The 18,798-nt window shown below is 37.4% G+C and overlaps 1 protein-coding gene across 1 annotated transcript in view; it reads left to right on the plus strand.

Annotated features, from left to right (window-relative positions):
• Positions 1-18,798, plus strand: part of LOC100671125 (phospholipid-transporting ATPase ABCA3-like) — a 230,993-nt gene that overhangs the window by 117,755 nt on the left and 94,440 nt on the right. The window contains exons 14-17 of the mRNA XM_010598551.2: positions 507-636; positions 7,351-7,505; positions 7,744-7,899; positions 8,269-8,479. Of these exons, the coding sequence (XP_010596853.2) occupies positions 507-636; positions 7,351-7,505; positions 7,744-7,899; positions 8,269-8,479 (652 nt within the window). The remainder of the gene's footprint in view (positions 1-506; positions 637-7,350; positions 7,506-7,743; positions 7,900-8,268; positions 8,480-18,798) is intronic.

Genomic DNA, 18,798 nt, shown 5'->3' on the forward strand with positions numbered 1-18,798 from the left:
TGCCTTGAAATCTCACCTCTATGATGAGTTTGAGGAAAGTTAAAATTGTACTGGTAATTCAGTTTCTTCTTGTTGTTGCAGTGGGAGTGATGTTCTTTCCAATTTTTTATATCTTAACCAGAAGCACTGCTAGTCTAGACATAAGGAATTTGAGATGCCTATAAAACGTGTTTGTGTAGGTTTTCAGTTGACAGTTCTCTAAATTAGAGGAAAGACATTGAAGAGTTTGTGGCAGTATCACCTTCAAGATAATAATTGAAACAAAGCAGGAGTAGATAAGATTGCTCAGATGTTTATATACCTATGTTGAAATCCAAAAACTCATATTATGCCTTCAAATATTATTTACTTTTCACAGTTTCATCCCCCTTACACTTTGATTTTTTTCTCATGAGATTGATGATAATGGTGCTGTTTCTTCTACAGATAATTGATATGTGTGCTTGTTCTTTACAATGGAGAGTGATAGATATAAAGTTAGTATTTGTGGGTTTTTTCCCCCACAGACATTCCGAGTGCAGAAGACTACCAAAATAGCTGTAAAAGACTTGTCTCTGAATTTATATGAGGGACAGATAACTGTTCTTCTAGGACAGAATGGAGCAGGAAAGTCCACCACTCTATCCATTCTCTCAGGTATGTGTTCAGCTCTGTTCAGAGGGTGAACTGTGGGGATCCTTATATAGAAACTGTGAACAAATCTATGAGACTTTTTTCTACCCCTTGATTTCAGTAATACACAAAGTTGTTTACTCATCCACTTTCTTTATAACTTTCAGACAATTTTTATAATGTAAAATTTTTAAAAGAGCATTTATTTTGGAATTAAAAAAAGAGGATATTACATAATGACAAAAAAGGTCAGTCCACCAAGCAGACATAGCAATTCTAAGTGTATATGCACTAAACAACAGAGTATCAAAATACCTAAAGCAAAAGCTGATAGATTTGAAAAAAGGAAATATACAAATCCACAATTATAGTTGTAGAATTCAGCACCATTCTTGCAGCAATTGATAGAACTACTAGACAGAAAATCAGTAAGCATATAGAATTTAAAACAATCAACCAGAAATTAAATTAAATTACAGCAGAAATATACTTCACTAAAATAGTCTTGCCAAGTAACAAATAAACAAGCAAATGATAATGAAAGGAACAGCTGGAGAGGAGGAAGAGCAATCAGTATTCAGAGTTGCTATAAAGAATTGCTAACATACATCCTAAAATAACTAGTTTGTAACAAAAATTATGAAAAATGAAAAGAAACAGGAAAATGTGGCCCATACACGGGGACAAAAGCAGGCAACAGAAACTTCCTGTGAGAGGGACCAGATAAAGAGACTTAAGGACATTTAAAGTAGTCATTATTAATATGTCCAATGACCTAATTAAAGAAGTAAAGAAAGGTATGAAGACAATGTCACATCACATTTAAAAGATCAATAAAGAGATAGAAATTACAAAAAGAACCATCTGGGAATGTTAGAGTTGAAAAGGACAATAACCAATATGAAAAGTTTATTAAAAAGTATTAACAATAGATGTGAACTTAAAGAAGAAAAAATTACTAAATTTGAAGATAGATTGAGATTATTCAATCCAAACAACAGAGAGAAAAGAGAGTGAAGAAAAATGAACAGCGCCCCAGAGAAATGTGGGATATCTTTAAGTGCATCAATATATGTACAACATTAGTTCTAGAAAGAGAGGACAAAGAGAAAGGAGCAAAAAGAACATTCTAACAAAAAATGGTTGGAAACTTCCCAAATTTGCTGCATTAACAGACTCGAAATAGAATACTTGTAAAGAGATCTACCCCCAGACACCAAATCAAAAACCAAACCCACTGCCGTCGAGTCAATTCCGACTCATAGTGACCTTACAGGACAGAGCAGAACTGTCCCGTAGAGTTTCCAAGGAGCGCCTGGCAGATTTGAACTGCTGACCTTTTGCTTAGCAGCTGTAGCACTTAACCACTATGCCACCAGGGTTTCCACCCCCAGACACATCATAGTAAAAATTCTGAAAGACAAATACAAAGAAAAAATCTTGAAAGCATCAAGAGAAAAGTGACTTATCACATAAAAGGGAATCCCAGTAGTATCAACAGCTGACTTCTCATCAGAAACAATGGAGGCCAGAGGCAATGGAATGACATGTTCAAAGTACTGAAAGAAAAATAACTGTCAACCAAGAAACTTATATCCAGTAAAACTTTAAAAAATGAAATTGAAATAAGGGTGTTTCCACATAAATAATAACTGATAGAATTTGTTGATAGCAGACCTGCCTTACAAGAAATACTAAAGGAAGTTCTTCGTGCTCAAAGCAAGTAAACCCAGATAAGAATTTGAATCCACATTAAAAAAAACAGCACTAGTAAAGGTAATTATAAAAGGCAATATAAACGCATACCTCTTTTTTCTTCTCTTAGATGATTTAAAAGCAATTATGTAAAATGTATGTACATACTTGTATTTTTGGGCCTACAGTATATAGAAAACTGATATATTTGACAATAACAACATAAAGATGAGTAGGAGCAAAATTGTATTGAAGTAAGCAACTGACACTAGATGGTAACATGAACAAGTGAAGAGAATCAGAAGTGTAAATATAAAAACTCTGTAAATATGTACCTGCCCTACTTTCTTTCTCAGCTTCTTTAATAGACAAAAATTATATAGTAATAATTATAACTATGTATTGTTGGATCGGTGATATATGTGTAATATGTATAACAATAATAGCAGGAAAAGTAGGAAGAAGAGTGGGGCTGTATGCGAGTAATGATTCTATAGCTCTCTGGAATTAAATTATTATAAATCTGAAGTATACTCTGCTAAGTTGTATATAGTATGCCCTAGGACAACCGCTAAGAAAATAACTCAAAAATATATAGTGAAAAAATAATTAAATAAAATGAAAATATAAGTTAGAAAATATAACTTAAAATGAGAGAAAGCAATAAAGGGGCAAGTGGGAAATAAAAAAGACATGAAACATAGAATACAAAAATAAATGGCAGACATAAATCCAACCATAATAATAATAATATTAAATGTGAATGGATTAAACATTCCAATCAAAAGTCAGAAATTTTCAGATTAGGTAAAAATAATAAGATCTAACTCTGTCTGTCTACTGGAGACACACTTTAGATTCAAAGATATACATACGGTGAAAATAAAAGAATGGGAAAAGATACATCATGCAAACAGCAACTATAAGAAATGCTATACTAACACCAGACAAAATATACTTTGAAAAAAAAAAGTTACTAGAGCTAAAGAGGGATATTTTATCATGATAAAATGGCGAATCCATCAAGAAGTTTTAACAGTTATTAACATATATGTATCTATCAACAAAGCCCGAAAATACATGAAGCAAACACTGAGAGAAAGGAAGGGAGAAACATTCAACTTAGCAATAATAATTGGAAACTTAAATACACCACTTTCATTAGTAGATAAAACAACTAGGCAGAAGATCAACAAGTAAACAGAAGACTTTAACAACACTACCCACAAACTAGACTTAACAGACATCTGTAGAACACTTCATGAAACAACAACAGACTGCATATTCCTGTCAACTTCACATGGAGCATTCTTGATTATCAACCATATGGTAAGCCATAAAACAAGCCTTAATAAATTTAAATGGATTGAAATAGCAAAAAGTATAGTTAATAATGGGGTGAGAAACTAGTTTCTCATTAAACAGTACACATACTGTTTTATGACTTTGGTTAACAACCCCATGACGTGTCAACACTCTCCCTTCTCAACCTTGGGTTCCCTATTACCAGCTTTCCTGTTCTCTCATGCCTTCCAATCCCTGCCCCTGGGCTGATATGCCCATTTAGTCTCGTTCTGTTTTATGGGTCTGTCTAATCTTTTGCTGAAGGGTGAACTTTGGGAGCTGAAAGGGTGTCTGGGGGCCATAGTCTCAGGGTTTCTCCAGTCTCTGTCAGGCCAGCAAGTCTGGTCTCTCTTTTTGAGTTAGAATATTTTCTACATTTTCCTCCAGCTCTGTCTGGGACCCTCTATTGTGATCCTGCAAAAGACCTCCTTAAAATGTTAAAAAGCAAAGATGTCACTTTGATGACTTAGGTGCATCTGACCCAAGCCATGCTATTTTTAATCAACTCATATGCACGCAAAAGCTGGACAATGAAAAAGGAATACTGAAGAATTGACACATTTGAATTGTGCTGCTGACAAAGAATGTTGAATGTACCGTGGCTGCCAGAAAAAAACAAGCAAAGCAGTCTTAGATAAATCAGTCAGGATGCTCCTCAGAAGTGAGAATGGTGAGACTTCATCTCACTTACTTTGGACATGTCATCAGGAAGGACCAATCACTCTAGAACGACATCATGCTTGGTAAAGTAGAGGGTCAGCTAAAAAGAGGGAGACCATCAATGAGATGAATTGACACAGTGCCTTCAACAGTGGGCTCTCTAACATAGCTATGATTGTGAGGATGGCACGACATTGGGCAATATTTCATTCTATTATACACAAGGTCACTATGAGTCAGAGCCAACTTGATAACAGCTAACAACAACAAAAAAATGTGACTATGTTGTTAAAAAATGAAACCTCTCAAGCAGATGTCAAAATGGATGGAACTGAAGGACAATGGGTAAATTGTAATGGGCATCTTTGAACATACTTCTCCTCTTTGGAGAGTGTTTTTAAAGTAGAATTAATGAGTTATAAGTTTTAAAGTGGTGTTGTTATTGTTATTGATAGGTGCCACTGAGTCGATTCCAACTCATAGTGACCCTATGCACAACAGAACAAAACACTGCCTAGTCCTATACCATCGTTGCAATCATTGCTATGTTTGAGCCAATTTTTTGCAGCCACTGTGTCAGTCCATCTCGTTGAAGGTCTTCCTCTTTTCACTGACCTCTACTTTAACAAGCATGATGCCCTTCTTCAGGAATTGGTCACTCCTGATAACATGTCCAGAAAACGTGGGACAAAATCTTGCCATCCTTATTTCTAAGGAGCATTCTGGATGTACTTCTTCCAAGACAGATTCGTTTGTTCTTTGGCAGTCCGTGGTGTATTCAGTATTCTTTGCCAATGCCATAATTCAAAAGCATCAATTCTTCTTTAGTCTTTCTCATTCATTGTCCAGAATTTTCATGCATATGAAGTGATTAAAAATACCACGGCTTGGGTCAGGTGCACCTTAGTCCTCAAAGTGCCATCTTTGTTTTCTTAAAACTTTAAAGAGGTCCTTTGCAGCAGAATTGCCCAGTGCAATATGTCGTTTGATTTCTTGACTGCTGTTTCCATGGGTGTTGATTGTGGGTCCAAGTAAAATGAAACCTTTGACAACTTCAGTCTTTTCTCCACTTATCATGATGTTGCTCATTGGTCCAGTTGTGAGGATTTTTGTTTTCTTTCTGTTGAGATGTGATCCATACTGAAGGCCGTAGTCTTTGATCTTCATCAGTTAAGTGCTTCAAGTCTTCCTCACTTTCAGCAAGCAAGGTTGTGTCATCTGCATAACGCAGGTTGTTAATAAGTCTTCCTCCAGTCCTGATGCCCAGTTCTTTTTCATATAGTCTAGCATCTCAGATTATTTGCTGAACATACAGATTTAATAAGTTTGGTGAAAGGATACAACCCTGACACACACCTTTCTTGATTTTAAACCATGCAGTATCCCCTCGTTCTGTTTGAACAACTGCCTCTTGGACTATCTACAGGATCTGCATGAGCACAATTAAGTGTTCTGGAATTCTCGTTTTTTGCAATGTTATCCATAATTTGTTATGATTCATATAGTCAAGTGCCTCTATATAGTCAATAAAACTCAGATCTTTCTGGTATTCTATGCTTTAATCCAAGATCTGTCTGACATCAGCAATGATATCCCCTTGGTCCACATCCTCTTCTGAATCCAGCCTGAATTTCTGGCAGTTCCCTGTTGATGCACACTACAACTGTTTTTGAATTATCTTCATCATAATTTTACTTGCATGTGATATTAGTAATATTGTTTGATAATTTCCACATTCCATCGGATCACTTTTCTCTGGAATAGGCACATAAATGGATTGCTTCCAGTTGGTTAGCCAGGTAGTTGTCTTCCAAATTTCTTGGCTTAGATGAGTGAGCACTTCCAGCATTGCATCTCTTGGTTGAAACATCTCAATTAGTATTCCATCAATATCTTCAGCCTTGTTTTTCACCAGTGCCTTCAGTGAAGCTTGGACTTCTCCCTCTGTACCATCAGTACTTGATCATATGCTACCTCCTGGAATGGTAGAATGGCGACCGATTCTTTTTGGTACAGTGACTGTATATTTCTTCCATCTTCTTTTGGTGCTTCCCGTGTTGTTCAGTTTTTTTCCCGTAGAATCCTTCAATATTGCAGCTCAGGGCATGAATTTTTTCTTCAGTTTTTTCAGCTTGAGAAATGCTGAACATGTTCTTTCCTTTTGGTTTTCTAGCTCCAGGTCTTTGCACATTTCATCATAATGCTTTACTCTGTCTTTTCGAGCCACCCTTTGAAATCATTTGTTCAGTTCTTTTACGTTATCATTTCTTCCTTTTGCTTTAGCTACTATACGTTCAAGAGCAAGTTTCAGAGTCTTTTCTGGCATCCACTTTGGTCTTTTCTTTCATGTATGAAAGACCTTTTGTTTTCTTCATGTATGACCTTTTGTTTTCTTCATGTATGATGTCCTTGATGGCATCCCACAAGTCTTCTGGCCTTCAGTCATTAGTGTTCAATGCATCAGATCTATTCTTGAGATGGTCTCTAAATTCAGATGGGATATACTCAAGTTGTAGTTTGATATTACCCACTAAACTTGACTAATTCCTATAACTATGAATAAATGTTATACAAGTATTTTTAAATTATTTTGTTGAATATGTGTTATCTACCTCAACTTGAATCTAAATTCTTCAGAAATAACATTTTTTTAATTGTCTGCATTTTCAAGTTTTAATTGTCTACCGAAGTCTAGCACAGTGCCCAGCTTATAGTTCATAAATGTTAAATGGTTGATGGCAATGTTGGAATGTTCTAATGTAGAAAACTGTTTAGTGTTTTTATTACCCAAGTTATTTATACTCATTCATAATCATGAATAATTAGAACATAAAGTTTAAACAAACAGAAGAATACGAAAAATTTTTTTCTAATCTTTTCACTTAAGAGGTAACCATTGATATTTTCCAAAAATTTCTTCTGTGTGAAATATTGCTAATTTTTATGCATAATTCATAAATAGAATACAAAGTGGAGCTGTTGATGACTGGCATATTGTCATGTAAGCTAACCTTTTCTATGTCTTCTGCTTAATTCTAGGTCTCTATCCTCCTACCAGTGGGCAGGCCTTTATTAATGGATATGACACCTCAAAGGATATGGTCCAGATCAGGAAAAGCTTGGGCTTGTGTCCCCAGCAGGACCTGTTGTTTAATTACTTGACAGTATCAGAACACCTTTATTTCTATTGTGTGGTAAGCCAAAGATACGTTCCTTTTTCCAACTATGTTCAAGTTCTTCGGGTAGATTACCAATTATCAATATCCTTATTTTTGCAAAATTCAAAATTTAGTTTTAAGGAATTCTCCTTTAGTCATAAAGGGAGACAAGGGGAAAAAGATACTATATCAATAATGTAAGAAGAGGGCTGGTTTAAAATGTTTCTGAGGATAAAGTTACAAGCACTGCGTAAACCGTGGCTCCTCTTTCTAGGTAAAAGGAATACCTGGAAGGCTACGTCCTATGGAAATTGACCATATGCTGTCTGCTTTTAATCTACTAGAAAAGCGTGATGCATTTTCACAGTCACTGAGTGGAGGAACGAAGCGCAAACTCTCCATCATTATAGCACTTATAGGGGGCTCGAAGGTAAAAAACAAAACGAAAAAAAGAGACAGAGAGCACGAACTTAAAATGGATCCCTGCTGCAGCTGGTTAAAAACAAATTCAGCTGATACAAACCTTAGAGCTGTTATGGATCTAACACTCTAAAAGGAACCTGCCAAGTGACAATCAGATAGGATTCACCTTTTCAGTCCAGTTGGTATAATCTGGTCACAGGGTTGGCATTATTCCAGCATTCCTAATTCAGTTTTAGTCTAAACTTATTATCTTAGCTTACTTAGTTGGACAAGTGACTGAAAAAACCAAAACTATAGTAAGCCTAATAACTGGTAAAACACTAAGTGGCATAGCATTTATTAACAGTGATCATGGAACTGTTCTTCTGGTCTTCAGGTGGTGATACTTGATGAGCCGACGTCTGGCATGGACACAGTCTCAAGGAGGGTCACCTGGGATCTCCTTCAGCAGTATAAACAGGATCGTACCATCTTACTGACTACCCACTATATGGATGAAGCTGACGCCCTGGGTGACCGCATTGCCATCATGGTCAGCGGGACCCTGCAGTGCTGTGGTTCTTCAATCTTCCTGAAACAAATATATGGTCTCTCTCTCTTTTATCATTTGTAAGATGAAAAAAATACTGATGCCTTAATAACATCCTTCTTTTTTTTTTTATAATTTTTATTGTACTTTAAGTGAAAGTTTACAAATCAAGTCAGTCTCTCACACAAAAACTTATATACACCTTGCTACATACTCCCAATTACTCTCTCCCTAATGAGACACTCCGCTCTCTCCCTCCACTCTCTCTTTTTGCGTCTATTTCACCAGCTTCTAACCCCCCTACCTTCTCATCTCCCCTCCAGGCAGGAGATGCCAACATAGTCTCAAGTGTCCACCTGATCCAAGAAGCTCACTCCTCACCAGCATCCCTCTCCAACCTATTGTCCAGTCCAATCCATGTCTGAAGAGCTGGCTTTGGGAATGGTTCCTGTCCTGGGCCAACAGAAGGTCTGGGGGCCATGACCACCAGGGTCCTTCTAGTCTCAGTCAGACTATTAAGTCTGGTCTTTTTATGAGAATTTGGGGTCTGCATCCCACTGCTCTCCTGCTCCCTTAGGGGTTCTCTGTTGTGGTCCCCGTCAGGGCAGTCATTGATTGTAGCCAGGCACCATCTAGTTCTTCTGGTCTCAGGATGATGTAGTCTCTCATAATATCCTTCCGACTCGATGGCACTAGGTTAACATGATTTTTATTCCTTGTCTCTCTGCACAAAACTTCTGTGGCTTCCTCTGTCCTAGTAATTAGGGAACAACTATTTTAACTATTCAAAGCTATTTCCAACTGCTATGCTTATGGTATTATCCAATGTTACATTTATTTCTCCCATTTGGCTTGTACAGAAATTGTAATTTGCTTGAATGCAGTTGTCCCTCCAGTGAAATTTGATGGATGGATGGATAGATAGATAGATAGGTAGGTAGATAGATAGGCAGGCAGGCAGGCAGGCAGGGAGATAGGCAGACAGATAGACAAACATGGAAACACTGGATAGACAGACAGATAGGTAAATTGATGGACTGTAGGGGCAATGTACAAAACTAGTTCCTTGTTTCTTGTTTGTCAAACCAGTATTAAATCACCTCTCTATATAAAAAATCTTTTCTTCCAATCTGGAGAAGAATTTTTCTAAACTTGGAAAATACCAAATATGTCTTAATAGCTTCCTTACCTCTTGTAGGTTGTTATTCAAAACTACCTACGCACAAGTCTTCTTTGGCCCTCTAAATAAAATTTCAATGCCTCATCCCCAATATTTCGTATTTCTTTCCATGGTCTTTTTTCTGTTAAGTACTAGCACTATCTAATACATTACTGATTCACCCTGTTTGTTACTGGTATCTGCTCTTTAGAATATATGTTCTTATCAAGGAAGAATTTTTTCAAATTAAAGCATAGTTTACATACAGTACAATTAATCTATCTTACATGCTCAATTCATGAGTTTTTATCATCGTAAATATTCATTTGACTCCAAGCAAAATAAGATACAAAATATTTTCATGATTCCAGGTAGTCTCCTCCACTCATGGAGGCAACCACTTTCTGATGTTTTACAATAGGCTAGTTTTGTCTGTTCTTGCATGTCATATGAGTGAATTATATGCAGTATTTTTTTCTGGTTTGTTTCCCTCAGCACAATGTTTTTTTCTCCCTTTTTTTTTAGTTGTGCTTTAAGTGAAAGTTTTCAGTTCCAGTCAGTTTCTTCAAAAATTTATACACACGTTGTTATATGACCCTAGTTGCTTTTTCTATAAAGTGACAGCACACTCCTTTCCACCCCAGATTTCCCATGTCCATTCAACCAGTTCCTGTCCCTTTCTGCCTTCTTATCTCACCTCTGGACAGGAGCTGCCCATTTAGTCTCATGTATCTAAAAAAAAAAAAAAAAATTTTTTTTTTTTTTTATCTGCTTGAGCTAAGAAGCACACTCCTCATGAGTATTATTTTATGTCTTATAGTCCAGTCTAATCTTTGTCTCAAGAGTTGGCTTTGGGAATGGTTTTAGTTTTGGGCTAACAGAGAGTCTGGGGGCCATGTCTTCCAGAGCCCCTCCAGTCTTAGTCAAACCAGTAAGTCTGGTCTTTTTACATGAATTTGAGTTCTGCACCCCGCTTTTCTCCTACTGCATCAGGGACTCTCTGTTGTGTTCCCTTCAGGGCAGTCATTGGTGGTAGCTGGGCACTATCTAATTCTTCTGGTCTCAGGCTGATGTAGTCTCTGGTTTATATGGCCATTTCTGTCTCTTGGGCTCATATTTTCCTTGTGTCTTTGGTATTCTTCGATCTCCTTTGTTCCAGATGGCTTGGGACCAACTGATGCATCTTAGATGGCCGCTTACTAGCTTTTGAGACCCCAGATGCCACTCACCATCAAAGAATGTTTTCTTCTGTGTTCAAACCTTTTTTTTTGAGTGCCTGTAATGGTGGTCTGATAAAATATTTGTCCTTTTGCGATTCATTAATTTCACTCAGCATAATGCCTTCCAGATTCATCCACGTTATGAGACATTTCTCGGATTCACCATTGTTCTTTATTGTTGGGTAATGTTCCATTGTGTGAATATACCATAATTTGTTTATCCACTTATCTGTTGATGGGCACCTAGGTTTTTTCCATCTTTTTGCTATCATGAACAGTGCTGCAGTGAACATGGGTGTGCAGATATCTATCCATGTGAGGGCTCTTATTTCTCTAGGATATATTCCAAGGTGTGGGATTGCTGGATTGTATGTTACTTCTACTTCTAGCTTTTTAAGGAAGTGCCAAATCGATTTCCAAAGTGGTTGTACCATTTTCATTCCCACCAGCAGTATGTAAGTGTTCCAGTCTCTCCGCAACCTCTCCAACATTTATTATTTTGTATTTTGGATTAATGCTAGCCTTGTTGGGGTGAGATGGTATCTCACTGTAGTTTTGATTTGCATCTCTCTGATGGCTAATGATCATGAGCATTTCCTCATGTACCTGTTAGCTGCTGAATATCTTCTTTGGTGAAGTGCCTGTTCATATCCTTTGCCCATTTTTTAATTGGGTTATTTGTCTTTTTGTTGTTGAGGTTTTCAGCACAGTGTTTTAAAGATTCATCTATACTCTTGCATGTATCAATCATGAATGCATTTTTTATTCATGATTAGTATTCCATTGTGTGAATACACCAAGCTTTTTTAATCTGTTCTACTCTTTTTTTTCATAGTTTATTTTTTTTGTTGTTGAGTATACAGCAAAAACATACACCAATTCAAGCTTCTACGTGTACAATTCACTGGCATTGATTATATTCTTTGTATTGTGCAATCATTCTCAATTTCCTTCTCTGAGTTGTACCTCCCTATTATCATAAACTCACTGCCCCCTAAGGTTCCTATCTAAACTTTTGAGTTGCTGTTGTCAATCTGATCCCAGATAGATCTTAAAAGCACAGCGCTCAAGGGTGACATTCTTTACTAGTTAAGATAAACTATTGTTTGGTTTAAAGGAAACTTCAGGGATGTTTTTGGTTTAAGTTTAAAGATTATCTTAGGGCAATAGTTTTGGGAGTTCATTTACCCTCTGGCTCCAGAATGTCTGGGTTCCATGAGAATTTGAAATTATGTTCTGCATTTTCTCCGTTTTGATCAAGATTCTTTTATAGAATCTTTGATTGAAACATTCAGTAGTGATAGCTGGGCACAATCAAGTTCTTCTGGACTCATGGCAAAGGAGGCGTTTGTTCCTGGAGGCAATTAGCCACATATTCCATTTCTTTCCCCTATTCCTGACTCTCCTTCCTCTGTTGCTCCAGGCAAATAGAGACCAAGTGTTGTGTCTTGAATGGCTACTTGCAAGCCTTTTTTTTTTAAAGTAATATTTTATTTTGTTTTCGGTAAAGGCTTACACAGCAGTTTAGGTTCACATTCAGTAATTTCTACACAAGTTTTTCAGTGACATTGGTTACATTCTTCATGTGTGTAAACATTCTCATTGTTGATGTTCTGTTTCCATTAATAGAGTTTTCCTGCCCCCTTACATTCTCATCTTTGTTTTGAAGTAATTGTTGGCCGTTTAGTCTCATATAGGTGATTTTTTAAGGGAGCACAGTACTTACAGGTGATATTAGTTTTAGATATGAACACTAATATTTATTTAAGCTAAAAAGCACAATAATTTGCCAAGTATAAAAGCTGAAAAAATTTGGAGTGGCTTTTGGGAGAGTTGAGAATGGGCTTCCAACTGTTATCACATAAACACAGTCATCTTTCCCAGTAATGCTGGTTGAGAGTTTGTAATCACTGAGTATATTAATAAAGGTCGTACAGGGATGTTGACTATGGTATTCTGCTACTGAAATTGCTTGTCACATTCAATGGTCACCTCATTATCTTCCTCTTAGTCAATCATTCAGTAGCATTTGACATAATTGATCACCCCCAATTTCTTGAACCACTTTCTTCTCTCTGTTTCCATGATGCTACATTCTTCTGTTTGTTCTTCTCCCTCACTGGCTGATCCTTCTCAGTCTCTTTTGTGTACTGGCTTCTCCTCTATTGGGAGAATATAGAGTGTTCCAAGAGTTTAATACTGTGCCACTGTCTCTGTTCTTACTATATAAGCATACTTCCTTTTATTGTGCTTCACAGATACTGGGTTTTTACAAATTGAAGGTTTGTGGCAACCCTGTGCTGAGCAAGTCTATCAGCGGCATATTTCCAATAGCATGTGCTCACTTCATGTCTCTGTGTCACATTTTGGTAATTTGTACAGTATTTCAGACTTTTTCATTATTATTTTATCTGTTATGGTGATATGTGATCAGTTATCTCTGATGTTACTATTGTAATTGTTTTGGTATTCCACGAACTACGCCCATATGAGACGGCAAACTTAATAGATTAATGTTGTGCGTGTTCTGTGTGTTCTGACTGCTCCACCAACCAGCTATTCCCCCATCTCTCTCCCTCTCCTTGGGCTTCCCGATTCCCTGAGACATGACAATACTGAAATTAGGGCAGTTAATAACCCTACCCTCTCAGTGTTCAAGTGAAAGGAAGACTCATATGTCTCTCACTTTAAATAAAAAGCTAGAGGTGATTAAGCTTAGTGAAGAAGGCATGTCAGAAGTCAAGACAGGCCGAAAGATAGGCCTCCTGTGCTAAACAGCCAAGTTGTGGATGCAAAGGAAATGCAGAACAGCCTGACTCCTGATAAGAAAGTTTTAGTGCTCTGGATAGAAGATCAAACCAGCCACAACATTCCCTTAAGCGAAAGCCTAATCCAGAGTAAAGCCCTAACTGTCTTCAGTTCTGTGAAGGCTGAGAGAGGTGAGTAAGCTACAGAAGAAAAGTTTGAAGGTAGCAGAAGTTGGTTCATGAGGTTTAAGGAAAGAAGCTGTCTTCATACAATAAAAGTGCAAGGTGAAGCAGCAAGTGCTGATGTAGAAGCTGCAGCAGGTTATCTAGAAGTTCTAGCTAAGATAATGGACGAAGGTGGCCACACTAAACAACAGGCTTTCAGTGTAGATGAAACAGCCTTATACAGGAAGAAGGTGCCATCTAGGGCTTTCATAACTGGAGAACCCACCCACTGCCGTTGAGCTGGAGAGGAAAAGTTAAAGCCTGGCTTCAAAGGACAGGCTGACTCTCTTGTTAGGGGCTAACACAGATGGTAACTTTATGCTGAAGCCAGTGCTCATCTACCATTACAGAAATACTAGACCCTTTCAGAGTTATGCTAAATCTGTTCTGCCTGTGCTCTAAAAATGCAACCACAAAGCCTGGATGACAGCACATCTGTTTACAACATGATTTACTAAATATTTTAAACATACCGTTGAGAGATACTGCTCAGGAAAAAGAAAAATTCTTTCAAAATATAACTGCTCATTAACAATGCACCCGGTCACCCAAGAGCTCTGATGGAGATATACAAAATTAATGTTGTTTTCGTGCCTGCTAACACAACAGCCATTCTGCAACCCATGGATCAAAGAGTAATTTCAACTTTCATATCTTGTTATTTAAGAAATAGTTTTCATAAGGCTATAACTGCCATAGATAGTGATTCCTCTGATGGATCTGGGCAAAGTAAACTGGAAACCTTCTGGAAAGGACTCAAAATATCAACATTAATAGGAGTTTGGAAGGAGTTGATTCCAACCCTTATGGATGACTTTGAGGGGGTTTAAGACTTCAGTGAAGGAAGTAACTGCAGATGTGGTGGAAACAGCAAGAGAACTAGAAGTGGAGCCTGAAGATGTGACTGAATTGCTGCAATCTCATAAAACTTTAATGGATGAGGAGTTGCTTCTTATGGACGAGCAAAGTGGTTTTCTGAGGTGGAATCTACTGGTGAAGATGCTGTGAACACTGTTGAAATGACAACAAAGGATATACCATATTACATAAATTTAGTTGATAAAGTAGTGACAGGGTTTGTGAGAACTGACTCTGTTTTTGAAAGTTCTGTGCATATAATGCTATCAAACAGCACTGCATGCTACAGAGAAATCCTTCTTGAAAGTAAGAGTCAATTGATGTGGCAAACTTCATCACTGTCTTATTTATAAGAAATTGTTACAGTCACCCCAACCTTCTGCAACCATCACCCTGATCAGTCAACAGCCATCAACATTGAGGCAAGACCCTCTACCAGCAAAAAGATTGACTTGCTGAAGACTCAGATGATGGTTAGCATTTTTTAGCAACAGAGTATTTTTTAATTAAGGCTTGATCATTGTTTTTTTAGATATAATACTTTTGCACTCTTAATAGACTACAGCATAGTGTAAACATAACTTATACTCACTGGGAAACCAAAAAGTTAGACTTGCTTCAGTATGATATTCATGGTCTGGAACTGAACCCATAGTATCTCCAAGGTATGCCTGTACTCACTTCCTTAGGATTTCATTTTGAAACATTGTTTATATTTATAATGGAATATGTTACATTTTATTTATTTTTTTTCTCTCCCCACCACAATGTAAACTCCATGAGGGCAGGCATTTGCTCTTTTATTCACAGCAGCTTCCTTAATACCTAGAATACAGCCTGTCATATAGTAGGAACTCAAATACATGTGTAGAATAAATTAATGAATTAATGCTTAATGAGCACTAGTAACAAAAAGTGGGTGTCAACATTTCAAATCATGGTAGAAGATAAAACTGAGTGTATGCAGTCCATTGAACTAGGAGTACTTGTAAGGCTCAACAAGAACTTTTTCTTTTTCTCCACCATTCCTTTAAATGCACTTGGTGGTCTATATTTCACAACCCATGGATAAAATCTCAGACAGTCCTCATAGCTTAGCCACTCAGCTTAGATAATGAAAAGTCCTCTGGTTGATTTCATTTATAACAGTTTTGTTTTAGTAATGAATATGTGCAGTTCAGGGTAATAATAAAAAACTTTGAACTTCAAAGTTAAGGACACTAAGCTCCATGTATATGTCAGTTCCTTACACATCTCCTCCTTTCTCCTCCACCCCCAGCACGTGGCTACAGTTTCTGACCTCTCCAGGGTAGAGAACTGGGAGGTCAGGGTCAGAAAAGTTCTATCTTGATCAGAACCTATGGTATCTGATGTTGCTGCCTCTGGCCTTGGCAGATCTTTAAAAATATCTCTTCTTGGGCCTGGTAGATGATCAAATTTGCTTCCTTTTCTTTCTTTCGTAAAATTTTATTGTGCTTTATGTGAAAGTTTACAGCACATATTAGTTTCTCAGTCAAAAATTTGTACACAAATTGTTTCATGACATCGGTTGCAATCCCCACAATGTGTCAGCATTCTCCCCCTTTCCCTTTATAGTCCAGGTTCCCTGTGTCCATTCATCCAGTCTTCTTGTCCCTTCCTGCTTTTGGGCAAGTGTTGACCATTTGGTCTCATGTACTTGATTGAACTAAGAAGTACGTTCCTTAAATGTGTTACTGTTTGTTTTATAGGCCTGTCTAATCTTTGGTTGAAAGGTGGACTTTGGGAGTAGCTTTAGTTCTGAGTTAACATGGTGTCCAAGGGCCATAGTCTCAGGGGTTCCTCCAGTCTCTGTCAGACCAGTAAGTCTGGTCTTTTTGTGTATATGTGTGAATTTATATTTTGTTCTACGTTTTCCTCTTGCTCTGTCCGGGACCCTGTATTGCGATCTCTGTCAGAGCAGTCGGTTGTGGTAGCTGGGTACCATCTAATTCTTCTGCGCTTAGGTTGGTAGAGGCCGTGTGTGGTTCATGTGGTCCATTAGTCCTTTGGACTAATATTTGCCTTGTTCCTTTGGTATTCTTCATTCCCCTTTGCTCCAGACAGGGTGGGATCAATAGATGTATCTTTGATGGCTCTTGCAAGCTTTTAAGACCCCAGATGCTACTCACCAAAGTAGAATGCAGAATATTTTCTTTATGAACTATGGGGGCCAAGACAGCATATCCATGCAGTGTTAACTAGTAGGGGACCTCCACTCTGTAGCTGTCCTCATTCTCTGTTCTCTGTCAGTTTCTTACTCTATTTGGTGCTTGGTTGAGTTCTTTATCCCTCCATTTGATGCTTAGGGTTCCAGGATTGACAATTGTTAACTATTTTACTTATTTTTTTTGGTCTTTGCTCTAGAGAGACGGCATGATGCTTCTGTTTATAGCAGCATGTTGGCTCCGCCTCTGTCTCCTTTATTTTTGAAAAATATTTTTGCTTTTTATAAAAACCTAGGTTGGTAGTTATCATTTTTTCCCCTGTATTCTTCAAGATGCCACTGCATTTTCTTTTGGCTTGCATAGTTTCTGTAATTCTTGTCTTTATTTTTCTGTATGTAATGTCTTTTTTTCTCTAGATGCCTTCAAGATTTTTCTTTATCTTTGATTTCTATAGCCTGAATATGATGTTGATTTTATTTATTTATTTTTTTTTCTGCTTAATGTTCCTTGAGCTTCTTGGATCTGTGGTTTGATATCTTTCATTATTTTGGAAAATTCTCAGCCATGACCTCTTTAATTCCCCACATCCCATACTTTGTGCTATTTTTGTCACACGTCAGCTAGATTGCCAGAGGGTTTTCCTCAATTTTCCTGTTCCACATTCAGCTTTAGACTTTTTCTGTGAGCTTCTAAGAAATATTCTCCTTGTTGTTTTACCTCAACATGTGACATTCTGTCATTACTAATTAGTTTATGCCATCTAGCCAGGGGCTGAGGTTTGGGGGTGTCATTCTCTGTTGTCCTGGTTCATCCTGAGTCTTAAACAGATCCCATGTCTCTGGGATTTGGGTAGGGGCTTTCTCAGTTATCCTGCCCCTTGTACAGCATTAAGGGATCCCTAATGTTCTGGGCCCTGCATGGTTTCCTGACCCTCTCCCATGGGTAGAGGGTTTTATTCTGTTCTCTTCCCATGTGTATAATGTATCCTCATATGTGCTGTGAGGCAATCAAATTTTTTGGCCTTCCCATAGCACCTTAAGGTTTTTGTTGTATAAGGAACAAAGATTCAGGTGAGGCTTCTGGGCCCTGCATGGTTTCCTGACCCTCTCCCATGGGTAGAGGGTTTTATTCTGTTCTCTTCCCATGTGTATAATGTATCCTCATATGTGCTGTGAGGCAATCAAATTTTTTGGCCTTCCCACAGCACCTTAAGGTTTTTGTTGTATAAGGAACAAAGATTCAGGTGAGGCTTCATGCCTTTCTAGGAATAGTGATCATTCCTTGCTGAGTCCTGTACGAGGTAGGTTTTATCTGATCTTCCATACTGCCTCCAAGTCTTTCTATTAAGCTTCTCAGTGTTTATACTCTCATGTAAGCCAATACTTGGCTTTCAGCAATTGAATAAAATTTTACCTGAATCCTTATTGCCACCATATATGGCAGTCCTGTCTTCCTCCTATGCCTCTGCTCTGGATAAATAAGTACTTGTGTCCTGTCTCTCATTGAAGGTGCCTTTCTGTTTTTTTTTTTTTAATTGTACCTTAAGTGGAAGTTTACAAATCAAGTCAGTTTCTCATTCAAAAGCTTATATACACCTTGCTAATCGCCTTTCGGTTTTGAGATTTCAGACTAGTTTAGTGGCCCTATGAGCTCTCTGATGGGTTCAAGAAAAGATTTTATTTTGTAATCTATATGGAGTTTCTTTGTGATTAAACTGGTAACAAAGCTCTTTCCAGTTTTCTATGTCCTAAGCAGAAAGCAGAATTCCCATAGGTTATTTAGAAGTGTGTTGTGTAATTTACAATTTTTTTGTTACTTTCTTGATAACTTGTTATGGATTTCTAAATATTTTTGTAGGAAATCATATTTAGTATGATTTCAATCCTTTGAAATGTACTGAGACTTTTTTGCCATTGTCTATGGTCTACTTTTTCTAATATTAATATAGCCACACTGCCTTTTTTATGGTTAACATTTTCAAG

This window comes from Loxodonta africana, chromosome 12 (assembly GCF_030014295.1).
Source record: "Loxodonta africana isolate mLoxAfr1 chromosome 12, mLoxAfr1.hap2, whole genome shotgun sequence".
Lineage (NCBI taxonomy): Eukaryota > Metazoa > Chordata > Mammalia > Proboscidea > Elephantidae > Loxodonta > Loxodonta africana.